Source organism: Cydia pomonella, chromosome 5, assembly GCF_033807575.1.
Source record: "Cydia pomonella isolate Wapato2018A chromosome 5, ilCydPomo1, whole genome shotgun sequence".
NCBI classification, from domain to species: domain Eukaryota; kingdom Metazoa; phylum Arthropoda; class Insecta; order Lepidoptera; family Tortricidae; genus Cydia; species Cydia pomonella.
Genome location: NC_084707.1, coordinates 4,406,145 through 4,422,931, shown reverse-complemented (window position 1 = coordinate 4,422,931; position 16,787 = coordinate 4,406,145). Strand labels below are relative to the sequence as shown.

The 16,787-nt window shown below is 39.1% G+C and overlaps 2 protein-coding genes across 6 annotated transcripts; both read left to right on the top strand.

The window, feature by feature from the left end:
* The first annotated feature begins 156 nt into the window (after positions 1-156).
* Positions 157-7,166, top strand: LOC133518460 (la protein homolog). The gene is made up of 7 exons (XM_061852164.1): positions 157-535; positions 1,303-1,469; positions 2,477-2,582; positions 3,422-3,576; positions 4,846-4,992; positions 5,691-5,802; positions 6,293-7,166. Exons 1-7 carry the CDS (start codon positions 397-399, stop codon positions 6,625-6,627), a joined length of 1,161 nt encoding a protein of 386 aa, XP_061708148.1. The 5' UTR covers positions 157-396; the 3' UTR covers positions 6,628-7,166.
* Positions 7,167-7,461: 295 nt separating this feature from the next.
* LOC133518457 (uncharacterized) lies at positions 7,462-16,416 on the top strand. 5 transcript variants are annotated; one of them, XM_061852158.1, is made up of 8 exons: positions 7,462-7,532; positions 7,846-8,002; positions 10,838-11,043; positions 11,651-11,752; positions 12,194-12,644; positions 12,988-13,121; positions 15,449-15,583; positions 16,300-16,416. In XM_061852158.1, exons 2-8 carry the CDS (start codon positions 7,846-7,848, stop codon positions 16,375-16,377), a joined length of 1,263 nt encoding a protein of 420 aa, XP_061708142.1. In that variant the 5' UTR covers positions 7,462-7,532; the 3' UTR covers positions 16,378-16,416. The 5 variants fall into 5 exon arrangements, with proteins under 5 accessions (XP_061708142.1, XP_061708141.1, XP_061708144.1 ...); XM_061852157.1 differs by having other exon boundaries at positions 7,518-7,635; XM_061852159.1 differs by lacking the exon at positions 7,462-7,532 and adding an exon at positions 7,633-7,762.
* Positions 16,417-16,787: the final 371 nt, after the last annotated feature.

The following is a 16,787-nucleotide window of genomic DNA, read 5'->3' as shown; positions in this document are numbered from 1 at the left end:
CTTTGTTCTTCACACTACATTTCTAAACGAAAAACATCTGCCAAGGAAAAGAGAAGCAGAAGCTATTAAAAACTTTGTCATTTCCCTCACACTTGATGAATACATATCATTTCATCTTTCTCACACTTTTGTAATGGCTACTCTCGGCATCGTCCACTCTTTCCCGCCCTTCCCCTCTTCAACTAGTTCAACTTATCTGCTTGTTCTTGCCGGTGCATGCCGTGCATGTGGGAAAGGAAGCACTGGAAGCAGAAACACGTGTTTTTATACTTTTCAGCAGAAATAGAAAATTATTCCGTGTAAACTCCTTGATTTTGACTGGTACATATTATACTACGTGTGCTCGCTAATTGCGCCACATTGCAACATTGTGCTGTGAGATATATCAATCCGAAAATGACTGAAGAAAAAGTAGCTGATGTAGCCGCGGAGAGCAATGGAAAAGAGGAGAAAGCAGAAAATGGGCCGAAAGCCGAGCCCATGGATGAAGCAGAACTGGAGAGCGCTATAATTCGGCAGGTCGAATATTATTTCGGTGAGTCACGTTTGCTTCAAATATACTCTTTGCAATATAACCGCATTTATCGTTTAGTCAAGGATCTTTTAGAACATGATGTAGTTTTGTAGCTACAGTACATAGATTTATGCAGGTTACTGCGTGCTTAACATCTTTTTGGATTAGTAACATTTGTGTAAAACAATATTATAAGGCAGCAATTGAATGGAATATTGACTGCATAATTTATACATGGTAATCATGGTATATGGAAATGTTACTGCAAACCACCTACCAAATAGTTCACTGCTCTTAGAAAAAAAAGAACTGTATAATGTTTTAATGTTTCATTTCATCCTCATGCTAGACTTACTGCACTGTAGTTATTAGGTTAATCTCTTAACAGAATACTTGTCTCGTCCCATAATCAAATTATTGCAATTAATATAATATTAAGTCTAGGTATGGGAATAAAACATTTTTAATGCCTAAATGGTTTTTATTATGTATGGCTCTCAAAACTATGACCTGCAAGCTGGAACCAGCTTGAGAGCATGCCAATTTGGCCTCTGAAAAGAGACTAATTCCATACATTCCAACTTCCACCAAAAAGTGAATGCCAAATTGTGGCCCCACGACCAGTGTTTGGAGACCCCTGAATTATAACACATTGGCTGACACAACGTCTACAGTTTTTGCATAGTTTTTTGTTTCCTTTGACCTATGATACATGGTGTCACTTACCATTCACCAATGTGTTCATAATATACTAAGAGTGGATCATCTTAATGTGTACCACTTTTCAGGTGACCTCAACCTTCCACGTGACAAGTTCCTCCGTGAGCAGGTGAAGCTGGACGATGGCTGGATTCCATTTGAGATCCTCATCAAGTTCAACCGTCTTGCCAAACTCACTACAGACCTGGAGCTCATTGCTAAGCTGTTGGGAAGGTCCAGAAGTGGTTTACTTGAGGTTTGTGGACATTTATTGTCTTAAACTAATCCAAGAGGTCCCATGCTATAAGCATTACTCACAAGCATGGCAAAAATGGTACAATTATCATGGTAATTTTTTTTCAATGATCAAATGTAAATAGGCGGTTCCACGCAGAGCGAGCATACGCGCGAGGCAATTTCCTCACGCACAAACCGGCCAGTGTAGACGTGCCTCGGCCGGTTTGTGCGTGAGGAAATTGCCTCGCGCGTATGTTCGCCCTGTGTGGACCTGCCTATTGAGAACACTGATTTATCCCTTATTTTACAAAACATGTTAATTATGGGCGACAAAAATTTCGGCTACTAAATTCGTATGTAATATGTATTAACTTTCAGTGAAAACTGTTTTGGCTAATGTATTAATAAAAAATACCTTTCTTAGGTGATAAGAATTATATGTGCTGTTTGTTTCCCTAATCAATAAAATGACAAACATGATTGTATAGATGTGCATGCTTATTCACTGAAAGATCGCTCCTAACTAGTACAATCTCACAAATGTTCTAGTTTGGGCTTTAGTACAAAATTTGTTGTCTCATTTACTTCCGTACAGTTGCAACTAAGTGATGGCTATGTACTGTCTTGCTCATATTAGCCGAGAGCTTTAGGCGTTAGTTCGGTCGGATCACTCGGATCGCTTTCCTGTCAGTGTCACTCCTCGCTCCCATGCCGTTTTACGTGTAGTGTACTAAGAGCAGAATCATTAGGGAATGGTTCGGTCTAGTACAGTGCAGGGAATTTCGTACCTGCGTTGCGAATTGAGTACATGTACTACACAAGCCTAATGATCAGAGTACAGAGAGACACAGATAGTGCCAAGAAATCTCAATTGTTTTCAACAAACATTCTAAAAATAGTTTAATACTGATTTTAAAATGGTATAACACTGCTATTTACAACTTTACAAATAAAGATACTTATAGAAAAAGAAAGAAAAGTTCGAGTCCCATTAAACTGTACTGATGAAAAATGTAAACCTTCCAGATCTCAGAAGACAACAAGAAAGTCCGCAGAAGTCCTGACATGCCTCTACCCGAGATGAATGAAGAGCGCCGTAAGGAAGTCCAGGGCCGCACAGTCTACGCCAAAGGTAAGCTTTGCAATGGGAGACATAAAATTGAGAATGGGAAGAAGCCTGGAGTTTATAAGCTAACTTGTGACGATTGTAGTAAAGTGTATGTGGGGCAAATGAGCTGCAATTTCACTGCCAGGTATAAGGAGTATGTTATGACACAATAATCCAGACAAATCCAAAGCACTTAAACTTTTCAAGACCCGTAGGCTCCCTGGGTAGCCAGCTTCGAAAACCAATGACGGAATGTCGCTATATTTGTCCGGGTCTTGAAATCTTGAAAGGTTAATAGAGTCCACACAGAGCGAGCATGCGCGTGAGGCAATTTCCTCGCACGCATGCTCGCTCTGCGTGGACCCGCCTATTCTTCCACTTTGCTGTATTCACATGGCTAAGTGATGTGACGACTGAGGCCACTCTTCCCCAGTGCTCTCAAGCCACTTTATCTTGGGCCCAGTTTATGCTAGCCTGTAATGTGGATTTCGTCGCGGACGTTATTCTGTCCGCGGCTGAAAAGAGGACATTGGTACTTTTTTGAGAAAATATTACTTTTTATTAATGCTATTCGATGGATAATTGTGTAAGGAACAATAAATGTGGTATACATGTTTTCAAAACAAGGCATATTGAAAGCAGAAAAAATAACGTCTGCTTTTTTTTGTATGAGATCCAAAAAAAGGTATCTTGTTTCTCGGAAACTAATAGCGAACCCTCTTCTACTTTTCAGGACTTTATCCTGATTTTCCTACTTTTATAAAATACGAAATGAAGAGCAGATTTGTTCTGTAGGTGCCTGTTTATTTCTTAGTCTACATAATTACGCAGATAACTAAAGTAATATTTCTTTTAAATTAAAGGTTTCCCCAAGGATGCGTTGCTGGATGATGTCCTGAAGTACTTCAAGCAGTTTGAGGAGGTGGAGAATGTCATCATGAGGAGATACCAGGACAATAAGACTAAGAAGCGGCTGTTCAAGGGATCAGTGTTTGCCACATTCAAGACCAAAGAACAGGTATGGTGACCTTCTCTTATCCATTCAACACGGAGAATGTTTTCGAGAATGGCACAACTTTATTTACAAGGTTTCATGAGTGCAAATTTAAATTTTAACATTTATCTGATTTTTTACTACTCAACTCTTTCATGTAAATAGTTGCTCAATTTATCATGTTCTCCAATGTTCGAAAGTAACAATAATATTGATTTTATGAAAGCAAGTTCACTTGATTGTCTAAAAAAAATAACAGGTTGCACTCCGGGGAGTGCCCCGGCAGAAGTGAAAATTTGAAATATTAACGTTGTGCATTTTTAATTATCAGTATAAAAGTACTATCATTTATGTGGTAAAATAGAATATTCATTGCAAGCGTCCTGCGCCGCCTGAACGAAACAGCAGGCGCAGGCATACATTTTCGCCGCGCGGTAGAAAGAGAGGGGGATACTTCCTCTCCTACGCCGCGCCGGCGGTCTACTGGCTTCAATGACATTGTAACAGTTTTTCGATCAGGTCATGTGTCCGTCTTACGAATTTTCAATCTGACGAATCTGTCGGTCACGTGACCTGTCGCGAGTTTAACATTTTTTCCCCATCACAAATAGTGCACAGAGCCGCTAAAGAAGTTTTCACTTCAAAAATTAATTTAAATTAATCTTTTTATTCACTATCCATTCAGAATATGTCACCTGTTACAGATGCCACAAACACAGATACACATATTTTAAGTAACATCCCAGTTCGCTTTAGACATTAAATTTGGAATCTATAAAGCAAGAAAACTCCTTGAGGTAAAGACCCCAAACCTTTTGTAGAGCAACACTGCAACGCAGTAACATTAGGTTGTTGTATGGTGTTGCTCCAAAGCTGCTCCATGAAAGTTAGCTGAGGTGTGGATGTACCTTAACTGGCGCTCTCTTACCCATTGTAATGAGTAGGAGCTTTTTCAAGGGATTTTTGGTCATTAGCCGGGTCCACACAGAGCGAGCATACACGCGAGGCAATCTCCTCACGTACAAACCGGCCAGTGTAGACGTGCCTCGGCCGAGGCGGCGCGCTCGGGCGAGGAAAACGCTCGCTCTGTGTGGACTCGCCTTATAACGACCCATTACGCATTTACATACCCAGAAAACGTGGTTTCATCACAAAATGTGAACTATATCTACTACTCGTTCATGATAACTATCTTTATGATTACTGGATACAGGTCATATCAGTTTTCACAACTGCCTGCCTGCTTATTAAATAATAATATGTATTTTAACAGTAAAATAATCATGTCAACAGGCGCAAAAGTTCCTAGAACAGAGTGACGTGAAGTACGGAGAGAACGAGCTGATCAGGAAGTGGCAGGAGGCCTACGTGGCTGAGAAACAAGAGGAGTATGCCGCCAAGAAGGAAAAGAAAGACAAGAAGCCCAAGAATGTGGAAAAGGTAAGATGTTGTATCATAATTTTACTGGGTACAGTCCTAACTTTAAAACTAATTAACTTTTTACAAGCTTTTATTTAACTTGCAATATAACTATGTATGTTTGTACGGGTCAAATCTTGCAAGTTAAATTTGACCCACTTCCCGGTTTCCGATTAAGTTGAAAATTTGCATACATATGTAAGTCTGGTGACAATGCAATAATATGGTACCATCAAGCTGATCTGATTATATAAAAAAATACAAATCATTTATTTCAGACCGATAAGATCCATAAAAGATTATGGAGACAGGAGGTGGCTATGGGATCTCTGTGATAAAACGACGCAACCTATTTGAATTTCGTATTCTCGCACATTCTGTGGACAAACATGATTTTGTCAACAATTTATAATGATATATTTTAACCTTTTATTTATGTAAATTACTAGTTAAAATATATGTTAATTATTATTTTTTACATAAAAACAAACTTTTGGGTTATACATTGATTAATGCTAACAAAATCTGTCATATGTGTTTACGTTCTGTATTTTTTTTTTCTATTCAATTCGGTCCAAAGCCTTGGTTGACGATTTGTCTCCTATTGGCTATATGGTTGCGGACTGTGTAGTAGGTTTAGGCTAAAATCTCAGAAGGATGCAGTTGTACTTCAAACAGTTTTGAAATGTTTCAGTATAAAGTATGATATGTGGTTCCAGGAGCCTCCTCAGGACGAGCTGAAGCTGCCGGGCGGCACGGTGCTGCACATCGAGCACGGCAACGACAAGCTCAAACGGGAGGACATTAAGGAAGCATTTGCAAAGTTTGGTGGTAAGTGTCTTAATTTAAAAAAAATTCAAGTCTTAAGTGTGTTTGAGTTGTAATTCTTATCAATTCACTACCAATGTTGTGATCTTATGATGCATGCCTGACCAAAAAATCCGTACACGGCGGGAAGAAATTGATAACGCTAGAGAAAAAAATTGAAGAAATGTTAACCTTATGTAATTCTATTTAGTTTAATTTTGTTAAATTTTATATCTTGAGTTATCAACTTTTTCCAGAAATAATCTTGTTATAGTTGGAATTTTCTCAGGTGGTTTTTTTAAAGCGTTTTTGTTTAAATATATGCATTGAAGCAAACAAAATAATACAGCACCGTCTAAATCTTTTCAATCAATCTTTTCGAAGATATCACTAGATATACAGATGGCAGATGCAGACAACTAGCAGTAAGAGAAGGACATTACTTATACCTTGGAAACCGCCCTCAATTTTTCTATTATATGAACTGTTATTAACGCCAAAACATCTGTTTCAGAATACGAAATAGCATACGTAGACTCAAATCTCGGCGACACGCAGGGCTGGGTACGATTCGCAAAAGAAAATGCTGCTAAAGAGATCTTCGAGAAAATCCCCGACGGAAAAATCACAATCGCAGACACAGAAACAACAGTCAAACTCCTCGGAGAAGAAGAGGAGTCCGCTTACCTGACGAAAACCATTGAACATATGAGGAAGAGGAGGTTCAACTATAAGAATAACAAGCACCACAATAAGGGAAGGAATTTCAAGGGGAAACAGGGAGGAAAGAAACGCAGGCAAGACCAACATGATGACGCACCAGCGGCTAAAGTTAAAGCTGACAGCTAAATTAAATAGTTTATTTTCCATAAAGTTGAAAGAAAGATATAAGTAAGGTTGGTAAGACAAAACCGTATTACGCCGATTTCCTTGTGTTTATGCTCGACACACACAATCACATGTATGAGTGCAAAATTGGCTTGTCATGAAGTCACAGTTTTTCCTTAAGCGCTTCACATACCTTATTTAATTCAGTAACTAACGAGACTGACGCAGCTATACGTTAAACACTGTACAGATATCTGCATCTCACTTCTACGTATTGCTGCGTCCCTGTCACTAACTGACAGTAAGTAAGGTGTGTAAAGCGCTTTATGCCTGCCTGTGTTTATCTTTCAACTCTCTTTTTCAAGTGAATTTTCTTATACATTGTTTAGTGTTCATAAAGTAATGTCGGATCTCAAATGTTATTATAAATATTTTGAGATCATTAAGAGAAGCAGTATAACCGTTACATGCCAATGTATTTGTTATCTAAGCTGACATGACCTTTAAATGAAACTGAGTTTCTTTTATGTTTTTAATAAAAAAACGTAATAACTGTTTTATATTTTTAGCTTTTGTACTCCGGCCTACCAAACCTCTGAACCTTAGGGGCATGGCATACTACGTCCGATTCGCACGTCGCTCCAAAGTTGGAGCGAAACGACGCAGTGCGCGTATTATAGCGACATCCCGCTCGGACGCAGTGTGACATGCCCCTAACAGTCCTAAACGCTTGTACCTGCCCCATAAAAAACCCATCAATCCCATCATATTAAAATTTTAAGGAGCCTTACGAGAATCTTCAACCCCTGAATTGAGTAAGGTGAATTAGACTCGAACTAAGGAGATTTAACATATGGCAACACTGCATAGAACTGTCAGTGTCAAATGAAGTTACTGCTAATTTTAGTTTTGTTTATTTTTAAAAAGTATGTAATTATATTAATTATTTATTTTCCATTTATAATATGTAGTTGTATTACAAAGATACATTTTTTTTAAATATCCATCTTTTTCCACATATTTGTTGCAGTTAAGTACATAAAATTATCTCAGATAACTCGTAAACTAATTTCATATTGTTCCTATTTATATTCGTCACCGTTGCTTACTTTCTGCAATATACAGCTCTTTATTTGGAACCTAAAATACAATACGTGTATGTAACAAGTATTACAATATCATTGACTCATTGTACAAAGTTGATTTTATTAGATAAGGATGTTCAATTGTAATTTGTAGATGTTAAGAGCAGAACCCAATAACGCATCAACAATACTGGATTACCTGAATGAGGACTGCTGGCGCGTCGTGCTGCAATATGTGCCCGTCCGGGACCTCATCCGCACTGAACGCACCAGCCGGCTTTGGCAGAGTTGGGTGCTGATGTACTTGAAAGGTGTAGTATGAATTAAATGTGCTGTTCATCTTCATCCAAAAGGGTACAGTATTGTCAGTTATCAATAAGATGATATTTCCATAAAACTTCAATTTGAAATCAACCTTATAGACAACTGACCATGTGGTACCTTTTGTTTGAAAATGTCACAAATTATCTACTTAACTGAAATAACTAACTAAATGTCTTTCAACACTTATATATATTTAAATATTAGCCTTACAGCTTAGAGACAAACTTTTTTTACAAGCTTTATATTAACTTGCCATGTACCTATTTATCTACGGGTCAAATCTTGCAAGTTAAATTTGACCCACTTCCCGACTTTCAATGAAGCTGAAAATTTGCATACATATGTATAAGTTGGGTGACAATGCAATATTATGGTACTATCGAGCTGATCTGATGATGGAGACAGGAGGTGGCCACAGGAACTCTGTGATAAAACAACGCAACATAATTGTGTTTGGAGTTTTTTAGAATTGTCTCGATGAGTATTAGTTGCCTGTGGAGAAAAGTACAGTCAGCGATAAAAGCTTGTACTTAAAAACTTATATGTTGACACAAAGAAATTTCATTAAATGGTTTGTTGAGAAGCCACCTGCATTAAAAATTTAAAGCTTTGCAATTATGTTTTTTTTTTGTGATTTCCAGTTCACAGAACCAATAGCATGTTTATTAGTGTAGTAGCATGTGTAGAGTAGTGTTGTTGTTGTTGTCCTTAAGCACCCCAGAGGTGCAAAGGGCCTTCACAAGCTCGTGCCACATCTTCAGCTTCAGCAGAATAGCTTCAGCTCGTCTTCTGGCCTCGCTCAAGCTCAACCTGACTGTTTGTAGCCCACTTAGGACGGACCGTTGCCAAGAGTGTACAGGGCGCCTAGATCCACGGCTTCCGTCCAGCGGTTTCCAACCGAAAAGCTATATTAGCGTTATTTATTGTGTAGAGAAGTAGTAGTAATTAACTCTATTCTAAAATTGTGTTCTTAACAGGGCCGGATCCGCCTAGACCCACGAGGCCCAGGCAACCTGGTAATTTATTGAGATGGAGAAGGGGGCCCCGATACACTAGGGGGGGGACCCTGGAATTCCAAGAGCGATACAAGTGCCTAGAGGGACCCTAGGTCTCTAAAATCCGGGTCTGATTCTTAAGTAAGAGTTTGGCAGATAGAGGTAGGGTTGCTAAGACAAAAGTATAACCAGTGGCAGATTTGGAGTGGAGTGAATCTACTTGGCGCAGTTCCGTGGAGCAAGAGTTGGTTGTATTGAAGTTGGGGTGGGAGAAGGTTAGTCAAGCTGCCCAGGAATGGAATCAGTTGAAGAAAATGGTTCGAGCCCTACACCCCAGCAGCAGGCTTAGCACATGATTGGCACGACAGTATCTCGACGGATGGAGGGACGGGTAGTCTATCTCGCCGCGAGATACTGTCGCGCCAATCATTTGCTAGCCCGGCAGGGGGTAACAGTATGAGAAGAAGAAGAAGTGGCAGATTTGTAGTCTTAATCGCCCTAGGCTCAAGGCCCTGTAGTAAGTACTACCCTTCCCTTTTTCAGGCCTAGGCCCGGGCCTACTGGGCCTAGGGAAAATCCGCTACTGAGTATGACTTTATCCTCTAGCGGTCCAGTCCACCATACAAGAAAAATTTTCAGGCATAAATGGTATTAGAAGATATAGTTGATTTTGCTTTGTTTTAAAATCAAATGAAACAAAGCAAAAGCAACTCTGTCCCATTAAGAGGCCGTTATCGATTTTAATCGCAAAAATGTCAAATTGACAGATTTAGCGCATGAAATTGTACACCTTTTGTTAACTATTAGAAATAACAAGTATTGGTTTCTATTAGCATGTCTTGTTATCTTTCATTTTAATAAATTATTTTTTTGAAAACGGAGTCACTGAATTAGTAATGATTTTTTTTCTGATGGACGTAAGTAAACGCGCGTAAAGCAGTGATTTTGTCGATCTTATTTGTAAATTTCGTCAAGTTAGGACTGCTAAAAATGGTAATTTTGTATTACACATATCCTGTACTTCAACTTTAATAAACTACATTTTTGTTATATATTTGAAGTAGTATAAATGAAAGTTAGACGCAATCAATTTTCTCCAGAAATTACTTCAAAACAAGTGACAATTTCTCTGACAATTGACTTATTTTCAACGTAATTTTGATACTCAAACAATCTACAACATTTGCTGAAACCGTTCTTATACATCATTTTGTATAATTTACTACCATAATTCTTTGATGAATTTTTAAAAATGTCCCTTCTTGTCACCTATTACCGGGGACGCACGCTTGCTACAGTCCAATTGCGGACCTCATTATTAAAAGGCAAGATGAAAAAACGTACTAATAGAAACCAATACTTGTTATTTAGATATTACGTAACAAAAGGTGTACAATTTCACCGACTAAATCTATCAATTTTAAATTTTTGCTCTAAAATCGTTACCGGGCTCTTAAATAATGATTCAAATTTCATTGGAGGTAATTTGTACTAGTATCAGGACATTGAACCTTAAGAGGTTATGACAAGTTGATTTCGCACGCAAATTTAAGGGGTTTCCATTAAAAACTGAGCGCAATCAGGCGAGGTGCCCCGGCTGTGGAGGATCACGCGTTTATGTTGTGTCAGTCACCATTAATGTGTCCTTAAGCACTCAAGGTGTACATTTTTGTGTTCTGCAAAAAAGAGAAATAGGCCTGGCTATTTGCACTCTCTGGCTAAGCAGCCAAGAGGATCGCGACATTTCCGACTAAGGATGTAACCACACTGTTATCAGAAGTACCATTAAAGTACAATATTAATAAATTCAAAAATCAATTTTCCCAGGAGTCCAAATAAGTGTAGTGGATGAAAATGATAGACCCAAGAAGAACCATTCCAATGCTTGTACTTTGAAGCTGTCGGAGGATGCTTACGAGTCATTTGCAATGTGGACCCGCAAAGTAGGTACATCAGTCGTGGGCGCTTACTGCGACAGTTTGGAAAATTTAAAAATAATTTATGAAAACTGCCCCATTTTGGAAAGTCTAATGGTGGGTACCTACATAATAAATTCGTTATTTACAATAAACATATAGGTACCAAAAGTACAAAAGGCGAACTTACTGCCTTTACGTATTCTATACCTGTCAACCAAAACCAAACAGAAATGGGAAAAAATATGGCAATTAGTTACAAATTTTATTCTGTAGCGGGAGGCAGCTGACTCCCCCTGCCACCCCTTGTAATAAAGGGCCTAAGACATCGCTGCCAGGATGACGCCATTTACAACAAAAATGAGAAACATGAATTCGTAAAGAGATTTTCAGTCCTACTTAACCTTTTGAACGCAAAGAACACCTAAAGGCGTCTTTACTAGTGGTGCCCACAGCGGTTCACAGCGCCAAGGATAACTTATAGATGTTATGGCGGACACTGTCAAAGTAACGTTCACACTTACGAGTAAGGTTTATATTAGCTCCATTGCGCCCGGGAGCTTGGCGTTTGAGTGATGTTTGTGTTTATGATATAAAGCGTACAGAGGGTTAAATATTGTATTGACATGTCTTGTTCAAAGTCAAAGAAGAATGCATTTCTTTTCTCCAGGAAAAACTATAATAAGATTTTTAAAACTATTCAACTTTAATTGTATTATTACAGTTGATAGACATGCAAGACTACTCTGGCTCGGAAGGATTGAGTCCATACAATCTGAATAAAGACTTCAAGTGTCTACAGGGGCTACATTTTTATTCATGTCCTGTAAGTAGATACTTATACTTTATATTTTCTTATAATTTTTAATTTAGACAGCTGTTTGTTACTGTTCTTTTTTATTCGATTTTAGCAATGAGTTTCTTAGATATTATTACTTATATTGATTATTTATGACATCCAGTCCAGTGGGTCGGCCCAGATACCGCTGGAGCGACAGTGTACAGGCGGATCTGTGCCAACTCAAAGCCGATAACTGGCAGGAAGTGGCCAATACCCCTCTTTGGATCACTGCGCCACAATAGTTAGTCTAGTTAGTTAGCAATGAGTTTAGATATTACTACTTATATTGATTATTTATGACATATCTGCACTCTACAAACATAGGTGGTTGTAATTAATATTCTGGCATCGGCACTGCCTGTTGAGGCCAGCATGTGACTAACTAGTTTTATTCTCAATTTAGTTTTTTTGAATTATTTATTGCAGGTATCGGACAATTTCATCAACCAATTCGTAGCAGATAAAGCTTTAGAAGAATTAGAAATCCGCGACGACTGTTACAACGTGACAGGGGATTTCTTAAATACAATAAACTTGTCCAACTTAAAATACCTCGCTTTAGAATCGTTGGCACGTTTCGATACCGAGCACTTGCATTCAGCTGTTAATCAACATAGTGAGTTGACAAAGTTGGTGCTGGTTGATATGCCTTTTGGTACTGTTGAAGCAATACAATATATGGTAGATAAGATGAAGAAATTAGAGTATTTGGAATTATATGATTCTAATTGGATGAGCTGTTATGAATATGAGCCTATAGCGCGACTGGCCCGCTTGAAATTTCTTCGGGTGTCGTTCGTAGTGCCTGATGAGGGTGTGGAAGCTATTCTTGAGGGATGTAAGGAGTTGGAGACATTGGAGCTGTTTGATTGCCGAGGTAAGCAATTAATGGTGATAAAAAAAGAACAAAAATAGGAAAAAAGAAGAGCACATGTTTTATTTTTATTCACTGAGCGTTAGCCAAGGAATCCGTTTCAGATTGGAGAAGAATGCTTCTGTATGTCCGCATGTTATTTTGCGACTTTGTCCGATTAATTGATTTATATATCCATGCCAAGCTGCAAAGCTTTCTAGCAATAACGATCAAGGAGCAAAGAAGTATCGTAGTTTTATACATTGCGTGCCTCAATTTCCTAATAATAAACCAGTAAATAATATAAACTGCCAACCTCCACAGACCTTGCACCCCTACTTCTAATATCTAACACAATGTGTGACAGGGATAACCTCGGCGCATGTGGCGGACCCGTTCTGCCGTTTCGGGTCACGACTTCATTCGCTGACGCTGCATAAGTTCCACTGCATGGAGGACGATGACCTGGTGGCCATCATCAGCTCCTGCCTTGCGCTAACGGTAGTATACCTATGAGTATATCTAAATATACCTACTTGTTCTGATTATAATGCCATTAGTAAGGGATAGCCTCGGCACATGTGGCAGACCCGTTGTGCCGCTTCGGGTCAGGACTCCGCTCGCTGACGCTGCATAATTTCCTCTGCATGGGGGATGATGACCTGGTGGCCATCATCAGCTCCTGCCAAGCGCTTACGGTAGTATATGAGTATATCTAAATATATTTGTTCTGATAATAACGCCATGCCATTAGTAAGGGATAGCCTCGGCGCATGTGGCGGACCCTTTCTGCCGCCACGGGTCACGGCTCTGCTCGCTGACGCTGCACAAGTTTCACTGCATGGGGGACGATGACCTGGTGGCCATCAGCTTCAGCCCTGAGCTCACGTTCAGTGTTGACTAATGTTAATAGTAGTTATGATCCTGTAAATCTTATCTTTTTTTACCGACTTTGCAGAGCCGGATTTCCGCCTAGTGATTCGGTCAAGTTATGTTCTAATGTATGGGAAAGACAAACAAATTATATCCAGCTTAAAACTAATGTAGTATGATACTTTACGCACACTACCTTTGAGTATGGTGCTTTACGCACACTAGCGTTCCCTCCCCTCCCCCTGTCGCAGCCCCTCTTTAACATGAAATATGTCCCGCTTGACGGTTTATTTTCATTTTTGACAAGGCTCGGGCCTAGCGAGCCAGGCAACCTAGCAATGGTTTTGAGTACTGATGGAGAAGGGGCCCCCTCTAATTTCTAAGTACCAAGTGCCAAGGGGCAAATCCGAGCCTGCAACTTTGTTTAACCCTTTGAACACCACGCCTGCCGTTACGACGCGTCATCGTGAACCTTGTCAGATTGCACGAAGGCTGTAGTCCTGTGCGTCATTTGACATATTTGGCGGTTCACAGAGACCGAATTCGAAATTTTTTTTTTGTTTGTTAGGTTATTTTTCCTAGTTGGCAGAGGAACCAAGAGAGCTCCCCAAATTTCATAGGCATTAAAGTTAAAGTAACATGTGCATTTAATTAAATAAATTTAAACAGTCTAAATTAAGTCTTTTTAGGGTTTCGTAGTCACCTAGAAACCCTTATAGTTTCGCCATGTCTGACTATCCGTCCTTCCGCGGTTTTGTCCCGTGATCGTTAGTGCATGGCGACAGAACGGTAAAAAAACAAAAAAAAATTTTTTGTGGGTCCCATACAAGATGATATATATATTTTTTTAATTTATTTATGAAACAAACAGTCACATATTAATATATATAAGCTTAAGTGATAACAAACAGACCTTTCGTTCCATTGAAAATAAAAGAATACATAGTAAAATACAGATCGAAACAGGGAAGGTGTTAGGCATCTTCTTGTCTGTCACGCATACAGGGACTTCAAAACATCGGTAGGTAATTAATAAATGCATGACATAGTACAGAATTTAAAATGGTATACAAAATAATAAAAAATATATGTATCGCTATAGTTGTTATGCGTGCAAATAATATATAGTTACTAGATACTTAGAAGAAAACATACAATATTTATAGACAAAAGATTGAACTTCGCAGAATGCTACTGTATTTACAAAATGATAATGAAAAAATATCTAAATTTGAAAATTTATCATTGTAATCATGACAGGCTCGTCTAAAAAAAGTATGCTTGGCAAAATTAGAGCCACAAAAGCTAATATGGAATGTTTGGGGATGGCGAGTGGGAATACGACGAGGCAATTTAAAAATAATTTTTTCAAGAAGATCAGGAGAGTCAATATAGTTATTTAAAAGCTTATATAAAAACATTTGGTCTATATATACGCGGAGTCCGACTAATGGCGTGAGACCGTGCCGTATGCTGGTACTTTCAGACAGATTCAAACCATGGCGGAAGTTAAGTGACTTTAATAATTTATTTTGAATTCTTTCAATTTGCGTTTTATAAACTGTATATTGGTGTTTTTTTTTTTCCTATTTTTTTTCTTTTGCTTTGACCCAGTAGTGTGAGGTATCGTTGAATAGGTCTCATAACGAATAAGGGTCTTCATAAGCCATTTTTTTATAAAGTTATTATTTTCGGAATTAATCGCTACGAAAGAAAAAAAAATGTGCCCCCCCTCTAACCTTTGAACCATGGGTCCAAAAAATATGAAAGAAATCGTGAAACAAAAGCCTAATAGTAGCTAGTAGTAGTAGTAGCTACTTTCAATGAAAACTATAGAGAGCGTACGAATTGGTACATATAAAGATACGTAGTATAAAAACAAAGTTTACCAATGCCTTCAGTGCCCATTCAAATCTTATCATATTTTTTTTATTGATGTTTGTAAAAATCTGCAGTCATTGGTGGTGAGCGCGGCGAACCTGTCCCCCGCACTGCCGGCGCGCGCGGCAGCGGCGCGCAGCGCGGCGCGGCCTGGCGTGCGCTTGTGGCTCGACCTCAGTGACACCATTCTAGTGGAGCCCGAGCAGCTGGTGCGTTGTATTGTTACTGTTAGTGGGGGCTGCAGGGGAGCGCGGCAGAGTTGTGGCTCGACCTCAGAGAAACCATTCTAGTGGAGCCCGAGCAGCTGGTGCGTTGTTTTGTTACTGTTAGTAGAGGCTGCAGGGGAGCGCGGCAGACTTGTGGCTCGACCTCAGGGACACCGTCCTATAGTGGAGTCCGAGCATCTGGTGCGTTGTATTGTTACTGTTAGTGGGAGCTGCAGGTGATGGTAGCGGACTTGTGGCCACGCCCGTTATTCCATCGTTGACTTGTTACCCGCACTGACGGTGCGCTTGCCGCTTGACCTCAGCCACGCTATCCTGGAGCCAGGTCATCATTGATACATAATAGGGCTGCATATTGTTGATGAGCGCGGCGGACTTGTCACCCTCCCTGCCGGGGCGCGCTAGAGTCAGACCGATAAGTACATTGTTAGACTTAAAGCGACCGGGATATAAACCGTGATTACCTTTTATATTATTTTTTTTGAGCTCCCGATATTTCGACGCAGTTACATGCATCTTGTTCACTTGTGATGATAAGCTCTGTGTGTATATCTTCAAAATTGAAACGAAAGTTATAATTATCCAATCTTCTTACTAACCTACTACCCACTGATGTGGGTTGCTCAACTAGCTCAGTTTGTACTGGTTTTTGGTTTCATTTTTGTCTGTTTTTAATATTAAATGTCTTTATTTCTTCACAGAAAGAGCTATACGGGGAATACGAACCAATGAGGACAGACTACGAAGACCTGATCATAGATCTTACTGTTAAGGATTAATACCTATGTTACATGTTATACTGAATCAGAAAATATAAATTTTAATGATATAAAAATAGTATTATTTTCTATTAAGACCCGGAGAAACAGTTAAAACAAGATCAGGGTCCCATTTTTCAAACGGAATGTGACTCATTTTATTAGTGCGTTGTCATGATAAGTCCAACGATTGGACAGTTCATGGACTAAGTAATAATATTATTATAGTCTCATACCGTTCGAGAAATGGGCCCCAGAACATATTTTAGGTACCTAAGTAAATATAAAATATTGTACCATCTGCTTACTTTTGTTTTGGCCTTTTAAGAGAACTTCATGCCTAAAATGTTTTGCGGGGAAGAGGCACGTCAAATGTACTATTTCGTAACGTACGTACGTATATAGTCATGTCAGATAAACGCCAGTCCATA